At 50.9% G+C, this 26,174-nt stretch overlaps 1 protein-coding gene across 1 annotated transcript in view; it reads left to right on the top strand.

Annotated features, from left to right (window-relative positions):
• The window catches only part of LOC136307309 (bifunctional heparan sulfate N-deacetylase/N-sulfotransferase 4), a 142,127-nt gene that overhangs the window by 114,017 nt on the left and 1,936 nt on the right, over positions 1-26,174 (top strand). The window contains exons 6-12 of the mRNA XM_066233960.1: positions 5,713-5,895; positions 14,077-14,173; positions 17,283-17,406; positions 18,753-18,927; positions 19,684-19,854; positions 20,792-20,901; positions 23,633-23,735. Of these exons, the coding sequence (XP_066090057.1) occupies positions 5,713-5,895; positions 14,077-14,173; positions 17,283-17,406; positions 18,753-18,927; positions 19,684-19,854; positions 20,792-20,901; positions 23,633-23,735 (963 nt within the window). The remainder of the gene's footprint in view (positions 1-5,712; positions 5,896-14,076; positions 14,174-17,282; positions 17,407-18,752; positions 18,928-19,683; positions 19,855-20,791; positions 20,902-23,632; positions 23,736-26,174) is intronic.

Genomic DNA, 26,174 nt, shown 5'->3' on the forward strand with positions numbered 1-26,174 from the left:
GTACGAGCATGCAGCAGGGTGCCCCGTCTCTCTGATGAAGGGAGGGCACTTCCTGGTACCCAGTTCAGCAGTACAGCCAGAGTGACGAGGAAGCCACTCCGCTACGTTTCATAAATCTGTTCACATTAGGATCCAACCATGAATGTGCTCAAGAAAGATCGGCCGTTAACCAACCGGCCCGTGTGTCTGACATTCTTGAAAAAGGGATGGGCTTCTCTTACCGCCAAGTCCCAGCTCGGGATAGTCTTGTAGGTTCAGGGGCCCAGTAATATATCGGGTCCGGCGCCAATGTTCTCTGCTTGGGGGATCTGAGTGCACAGAGGTATGTAGGCATTGACCCCGTCACCCGGTGCCCAGGACCGAGAAGTTGTTCCTTGGGGCCACCTGTCATCCTTGCCCAGCAGTTACGTCCTGCGCAGTTTAGCCTGGAGGACGCACCGGCATTCACACCGGTGATTCAGCACCTTCCGGCGCTGGGTACCTCCCCTGTTGTTCCAGCCCGTATTCAGAGTAACACCGACACAGAACTGCCCCTTTGTGTGAGAATGTGGACGCCCTCGTGGACGCCTTCTCTCCACCCCATTACCTTCACCTTTTATGAAAACTAAAAGGCCTAATCAATAATTTAACAAGCTAATGGACATATTTTAAAACACAAAGGCCATATTCAGACCAGGGGCACACTAGCAGGGGCCCCAGAGGATAAAATGGAGACAAGCTGCTACTATTGAATGCTGGCCCCCAGAAGGGCTGAGCACGCCCCGCCCTCTGAAAGCAGGCACCTCCCTCCTCGCTCTGGGCGCTGTCCTGTCTGCCAGTGCCAGCTTTCATCATGCATTTTTTTTTCTTACAAACCACATGGCTGGCAACTCCATAAATGACTTAATTTTTAAAGGCACTCTTGACACATATTTAGTATGGGCTTTAAGTAGGAATGTAGGCACTAAAAATGATTTCAAATGTTCATCAAAGGCACTGACATATTTGCTATTCTGACGACGGCTGGTCCCATCACCCCACTGATGATGACTTGGTGTTGGTCACCCCAGGAGGAAACTGTCCGGGTGCTGGGCGTCTCAAATAGTTTAACTCTATTTGGACGGTGGCTGCTTCCTGACATGGATCAAAGAGACCTTCATTTTTTACTTTATTTTCTTCCTCTTTCCTTTCTCCTATGTTTTGAATGTTAGCAACTTCCCAAGAGAGGCAAAGCGGAATGTATACAAAATAGTTCATTGTACAAACCTTGTAACGAAAGTCGCAGGAAGATGCCTGCTCACCCGCATGTACAGAACCCTGTCCCGTCTGTCACGCTGACAGTAGAACCCTGTCCCATCTGTCACGTGACACGATGGCTTTTGCCCTCTTTCAGGGTGACCCAGAGAGTTCAGTTATTTCCAGTGAGTTCTCCAGTGACAGGAGGGACGCGTCACTGTGTTTAAAACCTCTTTCTCCTTGGACTGCAGAGTCATCGCGGAATGAGTTTATCCCACAGGTGGCGATCTTCCCAAACGTGCCTCTGCCTTGCGCCCGATGTCCAGACATGCGCCCTTGTATGTTTCTCACCAGGAATGCGCACCACAGCCTTTATGCGGGGTTTTCTGTTCTCACAACAGACGAGAGGAAGAACTGACACTCGTTTCCTGTTTGGTTATAATGGAGTCAAGCAGTGAGGGAGGGACATCACCCAAAGATGTGAGGGGCACCTCCCCCCCAACTGTGAGCTAACAGATCTCGGAGACCCTCCGGACAGCCGCTGCGGGTGGCCTGCTGATAGGAGCCTCGGAGTCTCGTTCCTGACCTCGTCTATGGAGCATGGTGCCCCTGCCTGTCTTTGAACCGGGAGAAGCAAAGCTCTGCGTGTCTGAACCGACGCCCACAATCCCTGGTCCAATGAGCTGCCTCTGTGAACAGTGGCGCCCAGACCAGAGCACCACCTACCTGTTCCAGATGGTGCCTTGGGGAGAATAAATGTCAAAACAGACGAAGGAGCAGGACAGCAAAGGGACTGGCTCAGTCACATAAAAAGCAGTGATCCATTATGTCTATGAAAAATTATTTGCTATTTCATCCTTTGAGCCACTTCTTCTGTCTGTGGCTCTTACCTTGTCCTGTGCACCCCACACTCTCTGAATAAGTTGTATTGTAGGTTGTTGTTTTTTTAAAACTAGCCATTTGTCCAGGAATCCTGGAACAAACACGCCTGGTGTGCACAGAGGTGCTTCAGCTCGCAGATGTGTGCACCGCGGAGCCAGGCTCAGAATTCCCGTCCTCATGCAGCATGGACCACGCTCCAGTGCTGGGTGGGGCTGTAGCCAGGACGGCGGTCCCCACGCACCCCTGCAGCACTGATGGCCCCCATGTGACTTCCATGCTCTGCTCTGTTCTCAGCCCGGGGACTTTACAGGCCACACAGTGCTCAGCCTCCTGGACTCACCCGTTCGACATCGGTGGTGGGTTTCCCTTTGCCCAGCAACGTGCCTAAGGAAATTCTGGGTCGCCGACTTTGACCTCGTCAGCCAGCAGCTCTTTAGAAAGCATTACGATACTAATACCCTAAGGAAACCAGGAGTGCACCTCCACCCATAGTGTAAGAGTCATCTTGACAGGATTCCTGGGTGGTACTTTTATTTATACCTCTCTAGGAAGTTAGACACCTGCTGGCACCTTAAATTTCCATATTAACAAGAACAAGGCGAGGAGGCAGGTGGTAGGTTTCTGGGACTTTATTCTGTCGCTCAGGCATTCCGCCGGCTGCCTGGCTTTTTCATCATCATGTCAGTGCCGAGGACCTGTAATTAATTGCCCAGAAGCACACCACCTCCACGGTCTTGTTTCTTAATTACCAGGTAGTGGCATGAGATCAATGCACCGTGATTGAGATGAAATGAATATTCTTCTGTGGTGATTGCGAAGTTCTCACGAGGACGACGGCAATGATATGTTCATCAACCACGGACGCTGTGTTTTGTCGTGGGTACCCTGGGCCGCTGAGAGAGGGCACTTCCTATGAGAGGGAGGGGCAGACAGACAGACGGACAGGTAGTCGCCAATGTAAAACTCAGACGCATAGAGTCCCTGAACCTGTGAAGATGACTCCACAGGGACCTCAAATCAGCGAACGTGGAGGTGTTTTAATTTAAATTCTATCTAAACAAGCTACGTAAAGACGGTTTGTTTGTTTTTTTTTAATAGCCTTTCTCTTTTGACCTTTAGAATGGAAATCTTCAAACGCTCTCCCCCGGGTGGGGGGAAGGGGGGGGACAGGTGGATTGCGAGAATGCCGGGGAGCGAGTCTGCCTTCAAAGGCGAATTTGCAGTCTCTCCGCAACATTCTTCTCAAATACACTGGAATTCATCGTCTTAGAAGTTTCCGTGTAAGATTTCAAAAATAATTTATCTTCCACTCTTCCAATTTAAGAGAAAGTCTTCAAGTCGCCAAGATGATACTTACATGGATTTTACATTTTCTTCTGCAGACAGATATTCTCTGTCTTTTCTCTTCAAGGTGGCTGCAGGAGGAGAAGCAGTGACCGTTGTCAAACTCTCTCTCTCTGAACCATCCTGGCAAAGGTGTGGGCACAGCGTGTGTCCAATCTGGGGGCCCCAGCGGCCGGGCTGTCAGGCCTGCTCTGTTGTCGGCTGGGCGTGCCTCAGTTTCTTCAGCTGTGAGAGTGGAGATGGGGATCGTACCTGCCTGCTGGGTGTTGACGGGGCTTCATCAGTGCATCGTGTGAAGGGCTCAGCTTCAGGCCTCTACGTGCTCGGCACCTCATAGTGTTTTATACTCAGGCTGCCGCCTTCAGCAATGGTGAGACGAGCCTGCAGTCAGTCTAACAGCCCCTCCCCTGCCCGAGAGCCCTGGCTGCCATCTCTCATAACACACAGAGGGTGCGTTCTCCACGGTGAGAGGGACACTCAGTGAGCCCGATGTCTTTACACCACACAGGACCATGACAGAACACTGCTTTCGCATTCAGGGGTGAGCTAGCTTTATAGTTATTTTCTAAGAGAAAGGGTTTCCTCTCTGGACATCGACAGTTATCCAATGGCGGGCTGGATCTTGGGAATGAAGCTTCTGCGTGCATAACCTTGACAGTATGGCTGACTGTTCCTACCACATTGCAGCGACATCATATGGCAATGGTTACTGAGAATCCATTTTTATTTCAAAAAAAAAAAAACACCCAAATACCTCGAAGAAGCACACCAAGAGCATGAGCTATTCAACGAGAAAAGTGTGAGCTATTCAATGAGTCGGGGAGCCTCCGTACAAACACAGGCTTGCCACACTTGACTAGCCTTCTGTCGACGGACCTTCCTGCCAGTGAGATTCTTCCAGATAATGTCACGTCTTCTGTTTGTTTTCAAGTTATCGTTGGCCACACTATATATTTCTTTCGCTTTTCTAATGACATTAAGGAAGGACTTCATTATAATATATGTTAGTTGCTCTGAAACATGTATCCATCTAAACAAACTGCTCACAAACATTAGGGGATATTGCAAATGAATACATGAAAACAATAATCTGTCCCCCCATTTTTGTGAGCAGTGTCATAAGGAGTAAGATGAATCTTAACAACACTTCTCTGGAAACACAGTCAGAGGCAGTGGCACAGGCAGACGAACGGTGGATGGTGGACCAGGACAAACCCCCTTGTGTGAGTCCCCCACTGGCCGTCTCTGCCACCTTAAGCAGGTTGCGCTGCCACCTCTGTGACAGTGCTCTGCGTGTCCGCTGTTTCTGTCCACCCGCTCGCCCCGATACCTGGCATCCTAGATGCCGTCCTTGCTCCCCGGCCAAGTTTCTGGCGTTCCTTCAGCTGCCATTGGTCTAAAGGTCGTTTCTTCCTGGTCTCTGACCCACAGAAACCCCAACACCGAAACACTGTGGTTTTAGAGAGAATATGGAGGTAGGAAAAATTGTGAGAGGCTTTTCCTGAGTGGGGAAGGAGAGTTTGGGGCCAGAATGTAGCCGGTGCCGGGCAGACGGTCAGAGTTTCCTGACAGCAGCAATGATTCCTCGTCAGACCAGTAGGACCCATGTTGACCGGAGCTGAGCCTCGATGCCGACCGGCCACAGGGGAAGTCTGGACAATTGTTTGATTTTAGAACTGGGTCGCTCTGCTTCTGCACCAGTCTGGACATCTGTTGGGTCTGAGGGTCTGGATCACACAAAGGGGGAAAACACCAAATAGAAAGTAATGCTATATACTTTTCACAAACAGCAAGGAGTATCCAAGCCCAATTTCAGTTTTAATTTAAGAGTGAGTTTAAGAGTGATTTCTTTTTTAAAAGTACAAATCACATGGGTGGCTTTCTGCCTCTAATTGTCCACGCAAGCTGCCCCCCGACAAGATCCCATTGACTGTTGAGCTGCGGGGTCGGGCAGGTGGTGGGGAGCCCTCTTCTTGTATCTTGTAAGGACACCAGACCTGTCAGGTGAGTGCTTCAACCTGGTGACCTCACTTAACCTTCATGACCTCCAATGGGGACACGTCTCTGAATGTGGTCATTTTGGGGGTCACAGTGTCAGTGTAGGAATTAGGGGGAGTATCCAATTCAATTCATCACACCTCCTAAAAACAATGACGGTGCTTGTCACGACATCCCGAGCTTGCTCAGGGGTGGTTCCTCCTGGAGCTCCTTGGCCACCTCTGAGCTGCTGCCTATGAAGTGTGATGATGGCTATTCTCCTCTGTCTTTCAGATCAGCATCTTCATGACCCACCTGTCCAACTACGGGAACGACCGCCTGGGGTCATACACCTTCATCCACCTGGCCAACTTTGTGCAGAGCTGGACCCACCTGCAGCTGCAGACTCTGCCCCCCGTGCAGTTGGCCCACAAGTACTTTGAGCTGTTCCCGGAGCAGAGGGACCCTCTCTGGCAGGTAACTGGGCACCTCTCTCTCTCACACACACACACTCTCTCTCTCAGGGAGGTGGGGAGCGGGGGAGGGAAGAGACCGTGACTGCCTAGTCCTTGGTAGGAGCTCTGTTGGAGACATTCAAGCTGGCATTCAGCACAAACGTCCTTTTTTATCCAGTAGCTTTATTCTCTTCAGTGATAAGTTCTGTTTGTTTTATGGGTTAATCGGTGTTCACACTCTTCTTTCTTTCTTTCTTTCTTTTTTAAAGTTAACCTTTTTTTAATTTTTTTAATTTATTTTTTTATTTATTCATTTTTAGAGAGGAAAGAGAGAGGTAGAGAGACAGAGAGAGAGAGAGAGAGAGAAGGGGGGAGGAGCTGGAAGCATCAACTCCCATATGTGCCTTGACCAGGCAAGCCCAGGGTTTTGAACCGGCAACCTCAGCATTTCTAGGTCGATACTTTATCCACTGCGCTACCACAGGTCAGGCCTTTATTTCTTGCTGTGTTGTTTTCCGGAGGTTTTGTTTGTAGCTTCAGTTCGTTGGGGAGTCGGGCATCGAGGATAGTGTGTCACACTCAGGGTCTTCTCATGGTCAGCACTGCCAGAGCCGATGTGGTCAGGCCTCTGGGTACCTAGGGACGCGGAAACCAAAGCGCCAGAGGCAGGTGAAGGTCGGTGGAGGCCCTGGGCGCAGAAGAAAATATTGGGTCCCTTAAAAAAAAGAGGGAGACAAAGAAAATATAATACATGTTAACTATATTTTTAAATAAATAAAAATTGTTATGTACTATGAATGTTAATATTGCACATGTGAAACCAAACTGGGTGTCGTTAGAAAAAAGTGTCAAATTGGGGTTTGGGGGGCCTTTCAGAAGTTGGGGCCCAGGGCCAATGCCCAGCATGCCCGCCATTAAATCCGCCTCCACAAAGCGCCGTAATCTCAGACCCTAAAACTAGACCCTGATATGGATGCGTACAACACAGGGGGTGTGACTAAAACACAAAAAGCCTTCATTTTCCTCCTGCTTAATCCAGAGTCTGCTTTGAATGTGCCTTTTACGCCTCTTTCAGTCTAAGTCATCCTCCGCCAGGATCCGACCTCTTCATCAAGGAAAGACTTGTCAGCGTTAGGGTGGCCTTTACTAGCAGATCAGCCTCAGCTCGGAGCCTCTCACCCACAGCACACAGAAGTGAAGCTCTCTGCATTGCAGCTTCGTCCAGACAAGGCACACATACCCCAGCCCCTTCGGTTGTCCATGCGTCAGACCGCACGGGCCACACGCTCCGACAGCTGCTGCAGAGAGCCCGGGGGGTGGCCCCTGCCAGCAGCAGGTAGAGGGGAGGCACCACCCTCAGGCATGAGAAATCACTGCACAGCAGGCTCCTCACGTCCTCCCTCTCTCGCCCCGAGACCGGGTCTCTCTGTACCCTACCAGCCCCGCTACGTGCAACCCCAGCCACACCCCTGCTCATGGAGCGCCCTGCGTGAGGCCAGCCTGCTCCTCTAGAGAAGGACGGAGGAGTGACTTGTGGCCCTTCCCCTCATCGCCCAGGCCAGGGTCCCCAATCAACCGCATTCCCTGTTGCAGATTTAAAACGCATGTGGACAGCGGCAGCTACCACCGTCGCCCTGCGCCCGTGGTGTTGGTGGAGCGCCTAGCATTGCCATGGTTCTATCCCCCTCATCAGTGGTATGGCCATCACTGTGTCCTTGCTGTGTCCCTTAGGAGAGGTGGGTTCGTAGATAAAGACGCAGTTACCACGCTGCAGATAGTCTCACCAAGGTGGTGTTGAATTTCATAAAAGCAAAGCCTTGTGCACACGAACACTGATCAGTCATTGAGGGTGAGCCATTTCTTTCCTCACAGATGTTTATGTACGAGGTATGGATAATTCGTCGTACGGGAACAGGAGAAAGTAGCCCGACTTGAGAAAGTGTGTAGATGGCCGACATACAAAAAAAAAAAAAATGAGTTCGTGATCCCGAGCATCACGCTTTCTTTCTCCTGTAGAAAAAATGTTATTTTTCAACGAAGGATTTGTATTTGTTAACATTGTGTGAGTTTTTATCATTTCTTCTTATTTTGAAATTACATGTAATGAGAAGTGTGTGAGTTTTTTTAAACCAGAAACTTGTATTGAGTTGATACTGTTTTGACATCAGTGACACTGTTTATCTGTCAAAGAGTGAAGATCATCAAAGTTGCACTGGCTCTAATATAATTTGGTCGCCATGGTGATTCTAAACACTGACGGAGGATTGTTTGTGATGTATGAACTGCTGTGCTGGTTTATGGGGGTGGGGATATAAATGAATAATTAGAAGCAAGAAACAGAACTATTTGTTAGGGACCCACGTCACCATAGAAGACATCAGGTAAAACATCCGCAGGCCCTGACCATTTTCATTTTGAACAGCATCATCGAGGTCAAGTCCTGGGCAGTCCGTAGGTCAGTCACAGAACTGACCTGAGGAAGCTTCAGCGAGCTCATAGGTTTCTGCTAGTGTCGCTGTCGTTTCCGTCAGTCTAGGCATCTTTATCTCTGCTCTCAAAACCCAGCTCGTCATACGAATAGAGCAAATGGCCAGTAAGAGACTGGCATTTCATTATGTGAAGACTTGTCATTCATCTGGTTTCTTCTGACCAAAGGTGAAATTGTAAACACACCCTCCAGTGTGTGTCAGAACGAGAATGGGGGATGGGATGTGGGGGGCAGGAAGGGTCACAGGGAACAAAGGAGTCAGGAGCACTGGTGGTCCACACACCCACCTCGCTGAAGAAAATCCCACAGACCCCGTCCATCGCCGTGAGCGATGTCCCGGCTGCAGGTGGACGGGGAGAGAGCCCAGCACACACGAGACCCCGTGGTGCTGCCCTGGCTGGTCCGTGCACATCTGTTGTCATCACAGGGGCCAAGCCCAGCTGTACATGGCGTCACCGTGTGCTTCATGACCTCCACTCCGCAGAAGACACACAAACGCGTCACTGACGGTCACTGAACGTTGTATGGCCCATTCGCCCATCTCCACTCCACCGCCTCAGGGTCCACTAACCTAAGGGTGCCCGTCACTGAGACACGATCTCAGAACCAAACGTTCCGGTGCTTTTTCTGCGCCAGCAGCCGTGCCTTCTCGCGCAGTGCGGCTCACCTTTAAACGTTAAGTCAACCATCCTCTTTCTTTAGGTTTCAATTCACGCTTTTTATTTTTATTTTTTACTACCACAAATAAAAGGAGAACAGGCAAGATGACACTTCGCATCTGTTTGATTTCCTTTGGACCCTGATGAGCATTTTCATTAGCACCAAAGACCAGATGCAAAGCAGCTTTGTCACCTAATTAAAACCTGCGAGGTGAGTATCAGTCCTTGGACCACCCGCACAGCCGGAACCACGGGAAAGCTTGTGTGCGCTCCTCTCGCAGAAGGCTGGTTCTTTCAGAACCGTCATGTGAGGATGTGTCCCTGAAACACAGAAAACTCTCCTCCTATCCTGTCTTGACCCTCCTCAGTTCAGTCCCGGGAGGTGTGGCGGTCTTCAAATTATGTTCATGGGCTTGGTTTTGATACAATCGCCACAGAAGCATGAAAGATTGGGTTTCCTTTTCTTTTTTTTTTCCAAACCCTCTTTGCAGAAACTGAAAGCACAGCATAGGCAGTTAGGAGGGTCAGATTTTTGCACGGTCCCTGATGAACGCTTGCAAGCTCCCACGTGGTCAGGGGAGCTCCACCCCGTCTCCACTTGATCCCTGAGCCTCACTGTCAACACACGCTATGGCCACAGGCTCATGGGGACCAGGTTCCCTCCTCCCTCCCGTCTCCAGCATCACCATGGGGACAGAGAGTCTGGGGTATGGGCCTTGGGCAGTTCGCCCCACTGTTGATTCCAGCTGTGAAATCACCAACACCGGCTCAGAAATGCTGGGATTTGAACATCTGTGACACCAACGAATCCCAGAGCTGGTGACACACACGCAGTGAGTTCCATCATCATGCCTCTGTTGAAGGAACAGAGAACTGAAGGTTGCAAGAGCCCAAGAAGTTCGGGGCACCTGACCTGACCTACTCACGTTAGAGAAGAAATGAATGACACCTCACAAGCTGAAACGTCTTGTTCTAAGTGGCTTCTTGGGGATGGTCAGGGCTAAGGTCACAGTTTCTTATTCCCACCCCAGTGAGGTGGTTGTGGGAGAGACCCCCGAGGTCAAAGGGAGACTCGCCTCCGAGTAGCTGCACCCACCACTGAGGGACTCGAGTTCTGTCATTCTGTTTCTTTCACTGGCATGTTTCCGTCTTTCAGCCTCTCCAGGGAAGTAGCAGGAAGAGTTGTTATCGCCACAGAGATGGCCAAGGACAATCTCATCGCCATTTCCACAGGTTTTCCTAGCCACAAGGTGAAATTCTGCGGGACCATGTTACACGTCGCTTCCTGACTCAGAAGAGGGGTGAGCCCTCTCGGGGATGCTCCCCCAATCGACAGGCTTTAATTCCAGAAGCAGGTTAAGGTTAGTGGAGGCCCCGGGTGCAGAAGAAACTATTGGGCCCCTTAAAGAAAAAAGAGAGAGACAGGGAAAATAAAAATACATGTTAGCCATAGTTTTAAATAAATAAAAGATATTCTGTACTATGCATGTTAACATTGCACATAGGAAACCAAACTTGGTGTTGTTAGAAAAAAGTGTAACCTTGGGGTTTGGGGAGCCCTTCAGAAGTCAGGTCCCAGGGCTCCCGCCGTTGCATCCGCCTCCGTTTAATTCTTTAATCACAATGAAGTGCCTCGCCGTTTCGATGCCGTGAGGCTGTCAGACAGTCTGACATCCAGAAAAGGTGGCCTGAGTCGTGGGGTTTTCTCTTCCTGCCCATCGTGTGCAACTAGGACCTTGTTGAGTGTCCACTCCTCGAGGCTCCACAGTGGATAGGCTGCTGGCAGAGAGCTCCCTAAAACCAAATAAAACAAAATACGAAGCTATAATACTTTAGGAATTTCTGAATCAAAATCATCACAAAACAAATGTAGTTCGAGCACCTAATCCAAGGATAACAAAAGGAAAAAGAAGATTTTGTGCCCTACAAAAATGTTCAACCACAATAGTGTCCTAATGTGAACATGTTATCATAGCCAACCTATTAATAGGAATTTAAACACACAGTTTCTTTTTCTGAGTTGGCTATGTAGATTCCCTAACAGGATATTCCTGAACCATCAATGATATTACGTCCCACGTGCAGGAAGGGAAGACACTCAGAGTAAACCCGCCAGCTTCCTCTGGGGTGAATTGTGCTCTGGGAATATGTTCCGAGGAAACACCCACCGTAGCCACTCGTCTAAATAAAGATGGGCATCTATGGTGAAGAACATGGAAGTGTCAGGGATAAATCAGGGGTGTTCTGAGCCTAACGCAGCCCTCATGGGGCTATCACCGCAAACCACCCCACCCCCAGGATGTGACAGTTTTATACACCTTGCTCATGTCCTGATTAATTAAAGTTTGGATTGAGTTGCTGTGTTCTGAATTCATGGCTTTGACAAGCGCATTCGTCAGCGAGGGTACGGGCGTGGCACACACAGGCAGCCACCATAAACGGGCCCGCCCCACGCCAAGGCGTCTGTGACCTGGTAAACAGACTGCTTCAAAGGTCGTTGGCAGAAATATCCAGACAGTTAGGTGTTGGTGCTGGGAACCAGCCCCGACTCCAGGCAGGCCTGTTACTCGGCTGGACTTTTATTTCTTCTGGTCGCAGGACTTTCTCCCTGCAGCAAGCCATGCGGTGCTCCTCACTCCGACACCCAGCTCCTCACCTCGTCACGACCAGCACTTTAACACACGTGGAGTTAGAGGGCGGGCGATGCTGCTGTCAAGAGAGGACATTCCAAATGTGGAGCAGTTAAACGGAACGGAAATGTGTTTCTCGCTCGTACGACTGTCCACCAAGGGGCAGGACAGTGAGCTCTGTTCCATGTGGTCATCCAGGGCCTCCTGTTAGCAGGTGGTCAGCATCCAGGTGGCCTCCCTTCCAGGGCCCAGGAGCAGGAGCTCCTGCTAAGTGGTCTGCGGACACTCCTGCTGCAGCACCCAGGGGAGCACACTGAGTCTCGTCTGAGGACTGACCAAAACTCTCCTAGGTACCCTATGCAACCAGAGCGGCCAGAGGACCATGGGTCTGCCGGGTTGTGCAGCCCAGGGAGCACTGCCCGGCACCTCAGCCTTGCCTCCTGTGGGCACTTCTTAGTTCTGGGTTGCACTCAAAACCAGCAGCTCTGCATGACCCGGCCAGTGACACAGAGCAGCATCCCCTAGAGCATAAAATGCTGCAGCCAAGCCCACGGAGGCCTGTGGAGCCCTCTGCTCATTCTCAGCTGCCACAGGTTAGGGGCACACTTTCACTCTGGAGAGGAGGCCCGCACGCTCCGGACGCCGGAGCCTCTGAAGCCCACCCACACGCCGGGCTCAGAACTTTGCTGGTTGGTCTCCGCCCTCTGAGTGCCCGTGTCTACAAGGACAGCCAGAGTGATTGTCCCACGTGACCTAACAGGACCAGCCAGCATCGTGTCACCCATGTGACAGGCAGCGCGTTCTCCAGAATGTCCAGGTGGCCCAGGGCTTTGTGGGTTGCATCACGACACTGAGGAGAATCAGCTTGGAAAGTTATTTCTGAGAAAAATATTATTTTGAGGAAAAAAATATTTAAATCACAGTTTTCCCCTTCCTTGCTTTTCTCCATCTTTCAGAAAAACCAAGCTTTAAAACAAGAAGGGACAAGACTAAGCAAATTAGGTAATGAGGATTCTACAAAAATAGAGGATTTAATGCGGCGTTCTTTAATGGGATTTGCAGGTAAAAAAAAAAGTAGGTGATAACGTCAAGAATGCCAACCACGTGGAACTTGCACGGTGGCATTCCTTGATGTTATCACCTACTTTTTTTTTTTAAGAGATAAAATTTATGTTCAGAGCCAGAATGGATTGTTGCTGAGAAGTCTGTGGTTTTGCAGACCTGGTCTCTGGCAAAATGGTCAAAAGCATCATAATCAGAGACAACAGACTTGACAAGTTCTACCTTGAAAATAGACTTGTCCAAAAAAAAAAAGGCATCCTCAAATTTAAATGGAAAAATTGCTGTGAAAGTATTTAGACATCTGCATATAAAAATACTGAGTTGAAATGTGTTTCCTTAGTAAGAATTTACTTTGAGCTTGCCTCAACTGAACAGACAGAGAACTCCAGAACAGCGTCATGGCAGACGGAGGAGGACGGGACACCATTACATTGTTCCCAAGCACAAAGCACCTTAGAAAAGGATCACTCGTGGTTTTGTGGAAAAGTGGAAGGGTGAGGTCACAGGAAAACAGCCACTCTTCAGAGGAACCTCGGTGACGTCTCGGAGGAGGAGGTGGTTAAGGAACTGAGGAGAGGACATCAGTGTGACCCAGGGACGATTAGTCACCTGATGTCACTTTTAATATGTGTGTAAGAACATACCATTGTTTGTTTGTTTTTTTAGGAAGAACTTTGGTGAACATGACTTTTGAATAGAATTATTATACATGATCGATACAAGTCAATCAACGGCTATTTCAAAAATGGCATCATGTTCATGGAAGGGCCCTTTTAATTCTCAAGTGTCATAATTTGCACGCTGACGGGGCTCACTGTAACCGGACGAAGAGAGAGGAGAGGGTTGAAATGCGCAGAGGCGGGGTCTGGCGTTTCTTCGCCACGGCTGTCCGGCAATGATGCAAGAGGGCAGACACACGGGTATTAATCCAAATGTCACAGCTAGGGGCAGACTATGGATTAGTGGGGTCAGGGAGAGGAGCACAGACTGAGAGGGAGGGGAGAGAAGGCCAAGTCTGGAGCTCAAGGTGGGCCTTCCAGCCCCTGGGGGAAAGTGGGAGGCATAGGGTGGAGAGCAGATTCCCAAAAACCTGCAGTCAAACCAGGTGCCGCGTGGGTGAGTGCAGGCTGAGGTATGCAGACAGCCTCACCCAGAGGGGTGGGCTCTCGGCGGCCAGAACCGAGACAAACACACGTCCCAAATGCCAGATGAACCTAATGGAAGCGACATCAGAGAGCCAGAACCCGCCCGGGGTCTGATCTGGGTCCAGGGTAGGGCATGCGTTTGATGCTGCCTTGGAGCCGTTTCCATGGGCACGGCCGGGAGGTCACGGCACCAGGGTTTCAGAACCCTTCCTCTTGCAGAACCCTTGTGACGACAGACGTCACAAGGACATCTGGTCCCGGGAGAAAACTTGCGACCACTTACCGAAGTTCCTCGTCATCGGGCCCCAGAAAACAGGTAAGCCTGTCCAACAGTGCTGCTGGCCACACGCAAGCACTTGTCATGAAACGTACTGCCCCGTGGTGCTGGCCTGCTTTGTGAAAACTCAGTCACATCACCGGGCATGGTCCTGGCCTGCTGCCCCCCCACCCCACCCTACCCCTGCCACCTGTGAGCCAGCCTTGCGCCACGGTCCCCAGAGGGACCCAATGCTGCCTGTGAATCAGACTTAGGGACGAAGTGACAAAAATCGATTTCAAAACTGTTGAACAGATGTCAAATTTATAACAAATCGGAGTGTACATTCCGGTCCCTGATTTTTAATTTTCTACTTTTGCCTAATTAACTCCTGAATTCAATGATTTTAAAAAGTGCCTGATTCAGACAATGTTACACCGCCTATCAGCCTTGAAGGAGTTTTATTTTATTTTTTTCAGAATCACTGTTGTTATGACTTTCGAATAGTCTATGTCTCTGTGTTTTTTAATAACCATTAGGCATAAATATGGCCTGGACTTGTTTTCACCGGGCGCACGCTTCCCCTCAGAGTTTCGTGTGCCAGAGGACGAGAGAGGGAAAGTATTTCAGCAACCGGGTGACACTTTCAATTAGAATATTTTATACTTTCCCCAGGATGTGACAGTTTTATACACCTTGCTCATGTCCTGATTAATTAAAGTTTGGATTGAGTTGCTGTGTTCTGAATTCATGGCTTTGACAAGCGCATTCGTCAGCGAGGGTACGGGCGTGGCATACACAGGCAGCCACCATAAACGGGCCCGCCCCACGCCAAGGTGTCTGTGATCTGGCAAACAGACTGCTTCAAAGGTCGTTAGCAGAAATATTCAGACAGTTAGGTGTTGGTGCTGACGTCCCTCCCTCCGGGAACATAAACTGTATCACTGCAGGAAGTTATAGCCGCAGTTCCCCTCCCCAGGCCTGTCACCTTTGTTGTCATCATTTAAAATGTACCTTAGGCCCTGGCTGGTTGGCCCAGTGGTAGAGCATCGGCAAGGCATGTGGAAGTAGCGGGTTCAATTCCCGAGCAGGTCACAAAGAAAAAAGCGACCATCTGCTTCTCCACCCTTCCTCCTTCTCTCTTTCTCTCTCTTTCTCTGTCTCTCTCTCTCTCTCCTCCCTTCCCACAGCCATGACTTGATTGGAGCAAGTTGGCACCAGGAGCTGAGGATGGCTCCATAGCCTCCTCCTCAGGCACTAAGAAGAGCTTGGTTGCTGAGCAACAGAGCAAGGGCCCCAGATGGCAACCCACTTAGCGGCCTTGCTGGGTGAATCCCAGTTGGGGTCCATGCAAGAATTTGTCTCTGCCTCCCCTCCTCTCACTAAATAAAATAATTAAATTAAATTAAATTTAAAATGTGCCTTAATGCTCTGCCAACTCCCTTGCAGTGGTGTTAAGAAGTAAAACATCCCTATGTTGTAAAATTATGTTTAAAGGTTGTAATTAAAAGACACGTCTTCTACCGTTTGTCACTGAACACGATTCTTTGTCCATCCTGCTAGAGCACTGCAGGGTAGTCAGTGTACATCTGGTTCCCCTCCTGCTGTTTGTGTTCATAGAGACAGCAACCTACACATTTGGATTTTACACTGACCTGGCAGCATGGCAGTGGTAAAGCTTTTAGCTGAGTTGTGGCTTTTCCAAGACAAAGTTAAAATGCATACATATATGGGATGGTAATATTCTATATACTGTGACAATGCTTTCTAATGTGAAAATGATCGTTCTTAAAACCCGTTCAACCGCAGCCGTCCAGAGTTCTCCTTCTGCTTCCGTTGGCAGAACTGCGGTCTCAGAGGCTGGAGGTCACATGCCTGTCACATGCAAAGTTGTTAAGCTAGGTACACATGGCCCATGCGTCCCTTGCAGTACACATGGGACAGGAAGTGGTCCTCTGGCTGCTTCGTGCTGACCGGCGAGAGCCACTGGGTGCATGTGGACCCCACTTCCTTGTGGCCAAGCCCTGGAAGGGACCCTGGCCGCAGGAAGCGCTCATAGCTGGGCTCAGGGCCCAAACTGCGATCCTAAGTCTGCTGGGGTCCCGTGCACAGAGAGGCACCCGGCATGAGTCCAGGCCAGATTTTGATGTGACCAGGGTCGGAGAGGACTTCAGCTCAGGAATCCTAAAGGCTCTCGTCATTGGCCCGAATGCCTTTCTGCAGAAGGTCGGCCCATAGCTCCATCATCAATTCATCAATTCGTTTATCAGGGCTGACGGCTTACCCTGCTCACCCTGATCAGACTAAGGGAAGCGGAGGTCTTAGAACATTCCACCAACTTTTACCTCAGAGATCTTCACAGAGCAGCTCCAGTCAACATCTGCTGAATGGTCCGATTTTATTTAATTAATCTGCAGGCGATAGTAACTGGGAACCCACCAGGTTCAAGTGCAGTGCTGGGTGTGCTCGGTGCCATAGCCACTCACCAGACCCCGGGAGGGGACTGGACCCCAACGTCTAAGGACCCCTCTCCCCACTGTAACATCAGCCTGGTTCTTTTGGCCAGCACTAATATTAAATCAGGTGTTGATGTCTATAGAATTAAAACAAACAAACGAAAGAACACATGTAGGTGGCTGTCACCTGAAACATACCTTATTGATTTTTTTTTTTTTTTTTTGTATTTTTCTGAAGCTGGAAACAGGGAGGCAGTCAGACAGACTCCCGCATGCGCCAGACCGGGATTCACCCGGCACGCCCACCAGGGGACGATGCTCTGCCCATCCGGGGCGTCGCTCTGTCGCGACCAGAGCCACTCTAGTGCCTGGGGCAGAGGCCAAGGAGCCATCCCCAGCGCCCAGGCCATCTTTTGCTCCAGTGGAGCCTTGGCTGCAGGAGGGAAAGAGAGAGACAGAGAGGAAGGAAAGGGGGAGGGGTGGAGAAGCAGATGGGCGCTTCTCCTGTGTGCCTTGGCTGGGAATCGAACCCGGGACTTCCGCACGCCAGGCTGACGCTCTACCACTGAGCCAACTGGCCAGGGCCACCTTATTGATTTTTTAGGACATCCCTCTGACCCTATAAAGAAGTGACTGTTCCGCGATGAGCAGAACATCCAGCTAAAATGACACCCCTCTCTCCTTCCACGGACCCCCTCTCTCCCTCGTGCTAGGAACGACAGCGCTGTACCTGTTCCTTCTGATGCATCCGTCCATCATCAGCAACCTGCCCAGCCCCAGGACCTTTGAGGAAGTCCAGTTCTTCAACGGGAACAACTACCACAAGGGCATCGACTGGTGAGGGGGATGCCAGTCACGCCCACGAGGCCCCGGGTGTGATCCCCGGTCCCCTGGCCGGGCGGCCATTTGGGAGAGACGCAGCACCCACCTGACGGCAGGATCCACGGGCCGCCGCGGGGAGTTAGACAGCAGTTCCCAATGACGACCCCTTTAACTGGCATGGCCTGTCATTTGACTTGGACAGCGCAGTAATGATCGCATTTTTTTTCTGGTAAATTAGTACGATAGAATACAGAGGATTATGGCCTGTGTTCCCATGAGAATTATTCAGGAGGGTATTTTCAATTCTCCTTGAGCATATTATGATTTCACTGTGCCCAGAATTTTTCTTTTTTTTAACTAAACACATAATTTGTCCTCACACCGCCGCCGGAGGAAACAGATAAATCAGTAGGCTGTCATATTTCATGCTCCGGGACGTACATCTTCATTAGCCACACGGACCATGCACGGAGCCCTGTGACAGGAGCCAGTATTTGTCATGCCAATAACAGAGCGTGTTTCCAAAACCATGTCAGTGCTAGTCACAGGACTGCATGAAAGAAATATCCCTGTGCATTTGATACATTGCCAACGCATTTTAAAATTGCAATACTCTTCCTGAACTGAAGTAGCGTAAACTGGACGTGCAGGGGATCTCCGCTCTGCGGCTTTTCCTAGCTCTTTCCTGATCTTCTAAGAGATTATCAGGGCCCCAATGTCCCGATCCTGGATGCACAGGGCACCTGTCCCCCTCGGTGCACCGCTCTGCGGTGTGGATGTGCAGTTTCCATCCCCCGGGAGCCCACCTGTCCGTGCAAGGCAGGCGGGTGGGGAGCAGATCTCGGCCCCTCTCAGTAGAGATGTGTCCCCTCTGCCTCTGGGCTCTGGTGACGTGCCCTGTCCCATAAGAAGACTACATGGATTTTCAATTGCAGGAAACCACTGGAAGCAGGGCCATATTTGTGTCTGCGGCCTCAAACAGCACGCGAGCTGTTCGGCAGGACAGGATGGTGGATGACACATCCACCCCCCGCCTTGCATTGGGGAGACAGAATAACAAATGTCACAGAGAGGGAAACCGTGTCTGCGAGGCATTCTTCATCGCTCTGGTTTTTGTTTTTTATTTCCAGAGCCTTGGCAGGTTAGGTCCATGATGACAGCCACCTGCTTCTTCCCCCTCCTTCCCTGGAAAAGGGTCATTTGAACACTTCAGAGTGTAGAGAAGAGCCACCCTTTCGACCACTGCAACACCGACAGTTAGAAATGGATAGACTTGAGTGCAAACATGATCACGTGATGTTACAGCCCGCAGGGTGGCAGGGAGAACACTCGGCTTCAGAACTGTCTTTCTATGCCCTCAGGTATATGGACTTCTTCCCAACGCCATCCAACATCACCAGCGACTTCTTGTTTGAAAAGAGCGCCAACTACTTCCATTCGGAGGAAGCCCCCAAGCGAGCTGCCTCCCTGGTCCCCAAAGCCAAGATCATCACCATCCTCATTGACCCCTCTGACAGGGCCTACTCCTGGTACCAGGTACGAGGCGGGGCAGGCAGTGGAAGCGAAGCATTCAGTCGGGTCTGTGACGGCAGGGGCGCCATGACAGCAGGTGGGCAACAAGGGAGTGGGAAGCATCAGCAGACATACAGAGATCAACATCCACAGAACCTGGTGGAAAAAGGTTCAACACTGACTCAAATTTCCCACCTGGGCACCCAGACAGTGACCAAATACAGCAGGTCCTCGACGTATATGGTTCTGCTCAGTGTCATTTCATTAAAACGTGGGTGGGATGCCAGGGAATCTGCCTGGTGCGTGCACATCAGTCAGCCTGCGGAGAAACAACTTCATTCTGTTGGGCACAGGTCCAAGAACCTGTCAATGATGCTGTTCCTTCTGTATCCCGGTGGGAAAAGGAGTCATCACCAGGAGACAGGAGTGTGTGGATGGAGCAGGGCGGGGCAGGGCTATCGGTGGGACCAGATGGTGGTCCAGATGCAGAGTCACGGCCGTGCTGGGTGGAACTGGCAGAGGGAGCTAGCTGGCCCCACAGTCGGCAGACCCAGCTTGTCCGCCTGTCACCTGATGGACAGGGAGGCTCTACATGGAGTCAGCAATCCAACAAGGCCTGCCTCTCCGTCTCGGCACATTCCACACCACAGTCATACCAGCTGATTGTTGGTATCACTTTTATGAAATAAAGGAGACACACACACACACACACACACACGTGCACAGACCGCTCTGAGGCACAGGGTAAGATGAACCTCACCACTGACTTTCCTGTTTCAGCACCAACGCTCCCACGAAGACCCAGCCGCCCTGAGGTTCAATTTCTACGAAGTCATCACGACGGGGCAGTGGGCGCCGTCCGACCTGAAGGCTCTGCAGCGGCGCTGCCTGGTGCCCGGCTGGTACGCAGTCCACATAGAGAGGTGGCTGGCTCACTTCGCAACGTCTCAGGTAATGTCTTGGAATGGACCATTCTCTCTGTTAGGTCACAATCACGTTGCGCTGATGGGTGGGACCGGGAAGGAACATCATCGCTGCAGAGGGCAGTGTTAGGATTGGAGACAACAGTACCCGAGGCTGGAACGTGAACGTTTGCACGTTTCCCGGCCCTGACGGTACTCAGATGCGGGGAGAGGCGCGGGACACCCCCTCGGGACCTTCCTTTGGGCAGCAGCTGGTCCCAGGGTGGTGAGTCCTCGCCCAGGGGACCTCCCGCAACCCACAGGCAACACCTCTCAACCAGGCGCAGGGCAGCCAGCCAGACAGCACGCACATGTGGGATGCCGTGTGCATGTCCCTGATTGTCACCTGTCTTCGGGGCTGCCATGGGAGGGAAGCAGCTGGCAAGTGAGGTGGTCAGAAGGGGAAGTGCTCTGACTGCTCCAGGGACAAGGAACCGAACAGTGAATGAGGATGGGAGGAAGTGTCCACCCCAGGGGTCCTCCCCATTCCAGAGTTTGTGGCTTAGAACCCGGGAGATTTGTCACAAGAATGGAGAGGTGACCTCCATCCCTGCAGCTGCTCACTATTGCTGAGCCCTGGGCCCCAGCTTAGCTTGTGGGATTCCGCAGGCTGGATAATTATCCAAATACACAACAGATAGAGAAAATCATGTTTCTACCGAACCACTAAATCAAGAGAATATGTCTCATTCTGATTGACAATCACGTTACTGACAGGTGATCAATGCCTAGAGCCAGTTTTAATTGTTGTCTATTCAGAGACATGAGAGTCATACACAGTGGCATGTATTCTAAAGTAGGGCACATTTTCCTGCCAGTCACACAGACCAGAACAAGGGGTGTCCTCCCAGGACCAGGGGGAGGCCACTCAGTCTACTGAATTTAGTTCGGTTCTCCATAAAAGCGACCACGTCTGACTCTTACAGCTGCTGATCATTGATGGACACCAGCTGAGATCTGACCCAGCCACTGTGATGGAGGAAGTCCAGAGGTTCCTGGGGGTCACTCCTCATTACAACTACTCGGAAACCCTCACGTGAGTCTGTCCCCCTGCGGGGCTGCATCTCCTCTACTGGCCCTCGTGGATGACTGCCAGCAGGGGCATCATTAACTCCAGCTATGAGCTTACACATCGTGAAGCCCTAGAAGGGACGTCCTGGTCATTTCCATTCCGTCCCTCTTTGAAACTACATGTCTCACATCGCCTCTCTTGTGAGCTCTTCCCAGGACAAGTTTGGTTAAGTGAACTTTTCGCACGCCTGCTCGGTGCAGGTGGTGTCCTAGGGGGTGGACATGACAGAGGTGAGAAGACCTGGTCTCTCCCCCAAAGTGCTTCGCGGTTAGGAAGAAAGCCCCGAGGGCCATTGTCAGCTCAGGAAAGTGAGCAGGACTTCAGGCAGTGCAGGGAAAGCAATACATTCATGCTCACTCTGTAGCCGTTAAATTAGGGAACCAGGTTCAATATCATCACGTATCATGCCCAGCGATTGGTGGTTACACGGCGGACCATGCCCTCCAAACCTACCAGCCCATCACCACCGTCACACTATCAGCTCTTAGGTTCTGTGGGCAAGACGGTGATGTCTGGGTGTGACTTGAGTGGCTGAGAGTGGAATCTTCTAGAAGCTTCCTTTTCCGTGCGCAGGACTTTCAACCTCCTTGGTCACGTTTATTCCTTAAGTATCTCACTCTTTTTTGATCCTGTTGTAAATGAGATTGCTTTCTTTTTTTTTTTTTTTTTTTTTTTTGAGATTGCTTTCTTGATCTCGTTCCGATGGTTCATTACTTGTGTATCGAATGCCACCGATTTCTGAATATCTGTGTTGTATCCTCTAATTGTGCTGAATTCCTGTGTTCGTTCTAAGAGTTTTTTGGGTGGAGTCACGTTGGCTTGCGCCTGTCAAACCATCCTGGTGACCCTGGGATATATCCCACTTGATCATGGTGTGGGATTCTGTTAAGGGTCCCACTGGACTTGTTGGGGTGGACATGGTTGCATCTCTGTTTTTTAAGGACATTGTTCTTTAACTTTGTTTATTTGGGTGGGGTCCTGGTCTGCTTCGGTGTCAGGGTAACGCTGGCCTTGTAACATGTGCTCAGAAGTGCTCCTCTCTCCTTAGTGTTTGGGGAGAGTTTGAGAAGGGTCGGTACCTTCTTTGAATGTCTGGCTAAACTTGCCAGAGAGGCTGTCTGGTTCGGGGCCCCTGACATTGTGAATGTGATTCCTCTGGTCGTCCCGAAGTTCCCTCACGGCACTGTCCCCTGTCCCTTCTCCAACCTCCTTTCTCATCCGCACTGTCTCCGTGTGAGCGCCATGCTTTGTCCCCGTCATCGACTCTTTCTCCGGTGTCTCCCGTCTACTGGGCACCCAGTGGATTCCAGGTCACGGCCAGGGTGTGTGCGTTTCATCCCCTAGCAAGACTGCGTCTCTGCCTGTCCTTCCCACCCAGGTGCTGCTGCTCTTTTATCCGTGGCTGTGTATGGAGGCCCCAGGACCTTTGCACAGGGAGCCATTCCACACGGAGCATGGTTGGTTGGGTCTCTGGGAGGGGGGGCGTTCAAGACCTTCATCACCTTCAACCTGACCTGTTCTGTCCTCATCCTCACTCACCTCTCTGCTCTTGGATGGGGATGAGTCAAAGGCCAACCTCAACCTCCGGTTGCCTCTCCGTGAAGAGTTGTCAGGGTGTGGTGGGTGTGTTCTGAGGGGGGGGAGTGACATGTGGGAGATCCAAGGGAGTCAGGGCCTTCTCTGACGTCGCCTGGCAGGTCACAGCGTGTCACTGATGCCACACTCTGTTGAAGAGAGACAGAGAGACTCCCATAGGCACCCGACCAGGATCCACTCAGCAGGCCCCCTACAGGGCGATGCTCTGCCTGTCTGGGGCTGCTGCTCCATTGCTCAGCCCGTGTCTCAAACTGTTCTAAAACACAATATCTTATATTTTGCTGTTTTGATTTTCCTCCTTAAAAGGTATAAACATGTTGAACTATGAAAAAAAAAAAAATAATATTTTTACAAATTAGAAAATTTAATTCATGTTTACCTCCACAGAAGCACATATATACATATATATATGTGTATATACATATATATATATACATATATATATCAGGACTGGGGCTCAGTCCTGATATATGTGCTCAGCACATGTATATATATGAGATATATATATACACATATATATCTCACATTCAGTCATTTTAATACACAGGGCAGGGCAGGAGGTTGACAGTGGTTCCTATGAAAACTTATATTAATGTTATAATATAAGTAACAATGACACAAGAATAAAGTCTCTGTTTTGTGCCCTGACCGCTGTGCACCTACTCTACTTCTGCCCCGCTCTGTGTCCGCTGGAACGATTTCGAAGAAACCTGATAATATATTTAACACAGGGAATTACAGCAGTAAGTGAATACCTATCCTACAGGCCCTCTGGAGTGGTCGTCGTCTGGACAACTGGCCCGTGACCTTTCCCGGATGAGTAGGCGCCACGTGGCACTTCAGTACACAACTGTAACACTCGGTTGGACTTTCTGTTGCAGCAGAACTAGGCTACACACTGTACCACAGAGTGCACTTCACCTCCGACCCTTGAGCCAGCTCACTAGACGTGTGTAGGAGGGAATTAAACGACATCGCAGGGATGGGCATGGGTGAGCACAGTCCCTCCTGCTCTCAGGGTGGCATGCTCAGCCCAGTGCCATGGACCCTTTGAGAGCGCTAACTCTTCATGCTCACTGACACGCTGGCTCTCTTGCAGGTTTGACCCCCAGAAGGGCTTCTGGTGTCAGCTGCTGGAAGGAGGGAAGACCAAATGCCTGGGCAAGAGCAAAGGCCGGAAGTACCCGCCCATGGATGCCGAGGTAGTGCTCTCCCGACTTTAGGGAACCGGGGGGGGCACCCCCAAAACCCTGTCAAAGCAAGTGTGAGCAGTGTGCTTCCTGGTTCTGCCTCCGCTTCCCTAGCAATAGTTTTGTGTGTGTGTAGAAGACAGACAAACAGACAGACAGTGCTGGACAGATGTCCGTAGACATCGTTTGCCACTGAGATGCAGTGTAAGCATCAATACTTAACTGCGCGGTGTCCCCTTCCAAATGTGTCAAGTGCTTACGGTGGTTACCAGATAGGTGCTTTTAGATAAAACATGTGAGCATGATCACTGCATATTAAATACACGTGCCAGGGCCTGTGCCCTCCCTGCTGCACCACTTACCACACACACGTGATGGGAGGTTTAACCCACCACCAACCAGCAGTATCCAGACACCAGCTGTGTGTCCTGCAGACTCATCCTGACACCCATCCACCCACAGAAGGCACCAGAGCCCATGGGTCTGGGGCTCAGTCCTGCGAGGCTGCCCCCTCCCCTGGTACCCGCTGGTGACAGAGGCCTGTCACAAATCCACACAGTACCCAGGCTTCTGACCCACTGGATCTACGTCAGAGGTCTCAACAAGCCCCTTCCTGGGTTGGATTCATTTGCTGGAGGGGCTCACACTAGCTCACCCATTTATTATCAGAGGAAGTCACTCAGGAACAGCCAGACGGGAGAGCTGCTGATAAAACAGGGGAGCAGTTCCCAGAGCATCCACGCCCTCCAGGGGCTCTCCTGCCCCACCCACGCCCTCCAGGGGCGTGCCCCCGCCCCACCCATGCCCTCCAGGGGCGCCCCCTCCCCACCCATGCCCTCCAGGGGCACCCCCATCCCACCCATGCCCTCCAGGGGTCCCCCCGCGCCCCCTCCTGTGTTTACCAACCTGGATGCTCTCAGAACGCCCCCCATTTAGGGTTTCTGTGATCGATGGTCTATACACCCTCGTCCCTCCCAGAGGTCAGAGGTGGTGTGAGAAATGCCCACCTTCTAATCACACCAGTGGCTGTCCCAGCAACCAGCCCCATCCTTGAGTGAGGTCCCAAAGTTGCCTCGCACATCACAAAAGACAACTTTGTTAGTCCCTCATCTGGGAAATTCCACGGGATTTAGGAGTTCTGTGTCAAAAACAGAACAAAGACCAACTGGATATTTATTATTACGTCACAACATGCCAGAGCGTCTACCGGAAAAAATAGTTACGAACCCAGATTTACTACAGGAGGGAAATTAGGTATGGCCCTGATTTATACTCAGGTACAGACAACTATACAAACTCCAAAATAAAAGCAGGAAAAAGTCTCTCAGCGGAAGAGCTGGTGGTGGGGGGGTGTCACTAAAATTGAGTAGCAGTGAGCTGTCAGCATGCCCGAAACCATGAGCACCTCTCCTGAGGCCAGCTGGGCAAAGGGAGGAAGCAGAGTGATGCAGGCGTTACCATGGCGGCGGAGTGACCAGGGGGGGTCTCGAACTAGAGCTTGGAACTGGAGAATTTCAGAAAGGGCTTCAGAAATCACTCGAATCTTCAGGACATCAGTGTCACGTCCCCACTGCTTCTAGAAGTGTCTTATCCCGGACGTGAAGTGTTTCCCGTCTGCTTCTGGGGAAGGAACAGAACGCAGTCCTTGGGTGGTGAGGACGCACAGGAGGCTCCCGGACATGCCAAGGCCATGGCCGCGGAAGACACTGAAGTCGCTAAAAGGGAGTTTTAAGAAGAAAGAGATTCCGTGTGCTAGAATACTGGGGAGGGCTTGAGAGGGACGGTGTGACCGTGACCATGACAGGCGGAGCACACGCGCTGTGGGTTGTCGCTGCCTGTGTGCTCTCAGGTCTCCTGTCAGAGACCCAGAGTCAACGAGCTTAGGACAGGAAGTGAGTCTGACCCAGAGGCAAAGCCCACCTGCCATTTTTCAGAAATAAAAGAAAACGTAAACTAAGACTGTGGAGATACCAGGAGATACCCTGTTTGGAAAACGGTCCCCCTAGTAAGAACCTACCCTCACTGTGCCTTGACTAGAAATACAAGCCTCCCAAGAACAGTCCTGTTGAGACCTTGACGCTGGGACCCTAGCACATTTTTGAGGCAGGCAGCTCTGAATGGCTTTTTTGGGGGGAAGATCTATTTTTGGCTCTGATCAAAGAGAGAAAACATTTTTTGTAACGCTGGCAAGTTATATTCTTTCATTGTCAGCGACGGCGTTTATGATGACTTCTCTTCACTCTTTCTATTATGATGCCACGGCCTAAGTTCACAGAAAGGGCCCACAGTGAGTGGAAGGGTGGGCTTGTCTAGCTGATGTCTGTCGACCTAGTACCAGCTCTGCCCCCACACGCAGATCTCATTCTCCTATGTTAGAGAGATGCTCGCCAGGTTTTCTCCCATGCAGACCCCACAGGTCCTGCTCTGAAGGGGGTGGGGGGCTCACGGTGT

Source organism: Saccopteryx bilineata, chromosome 1, assembly GCF_036850765.1.
Source record: "Saccopteryx bilineata isolate mSacBil1 chromosome 1, mSacBil1_pri_phased_curated, whole genome shotgun sequence".
In the NCBI taxonomy this organism is placed as follows: Eukaryota; Metazoa; Chordata; class Mammalia; order Chiroptera; family Emballonuridae; genus Saccopteryx; species Saccopteryx bilineata.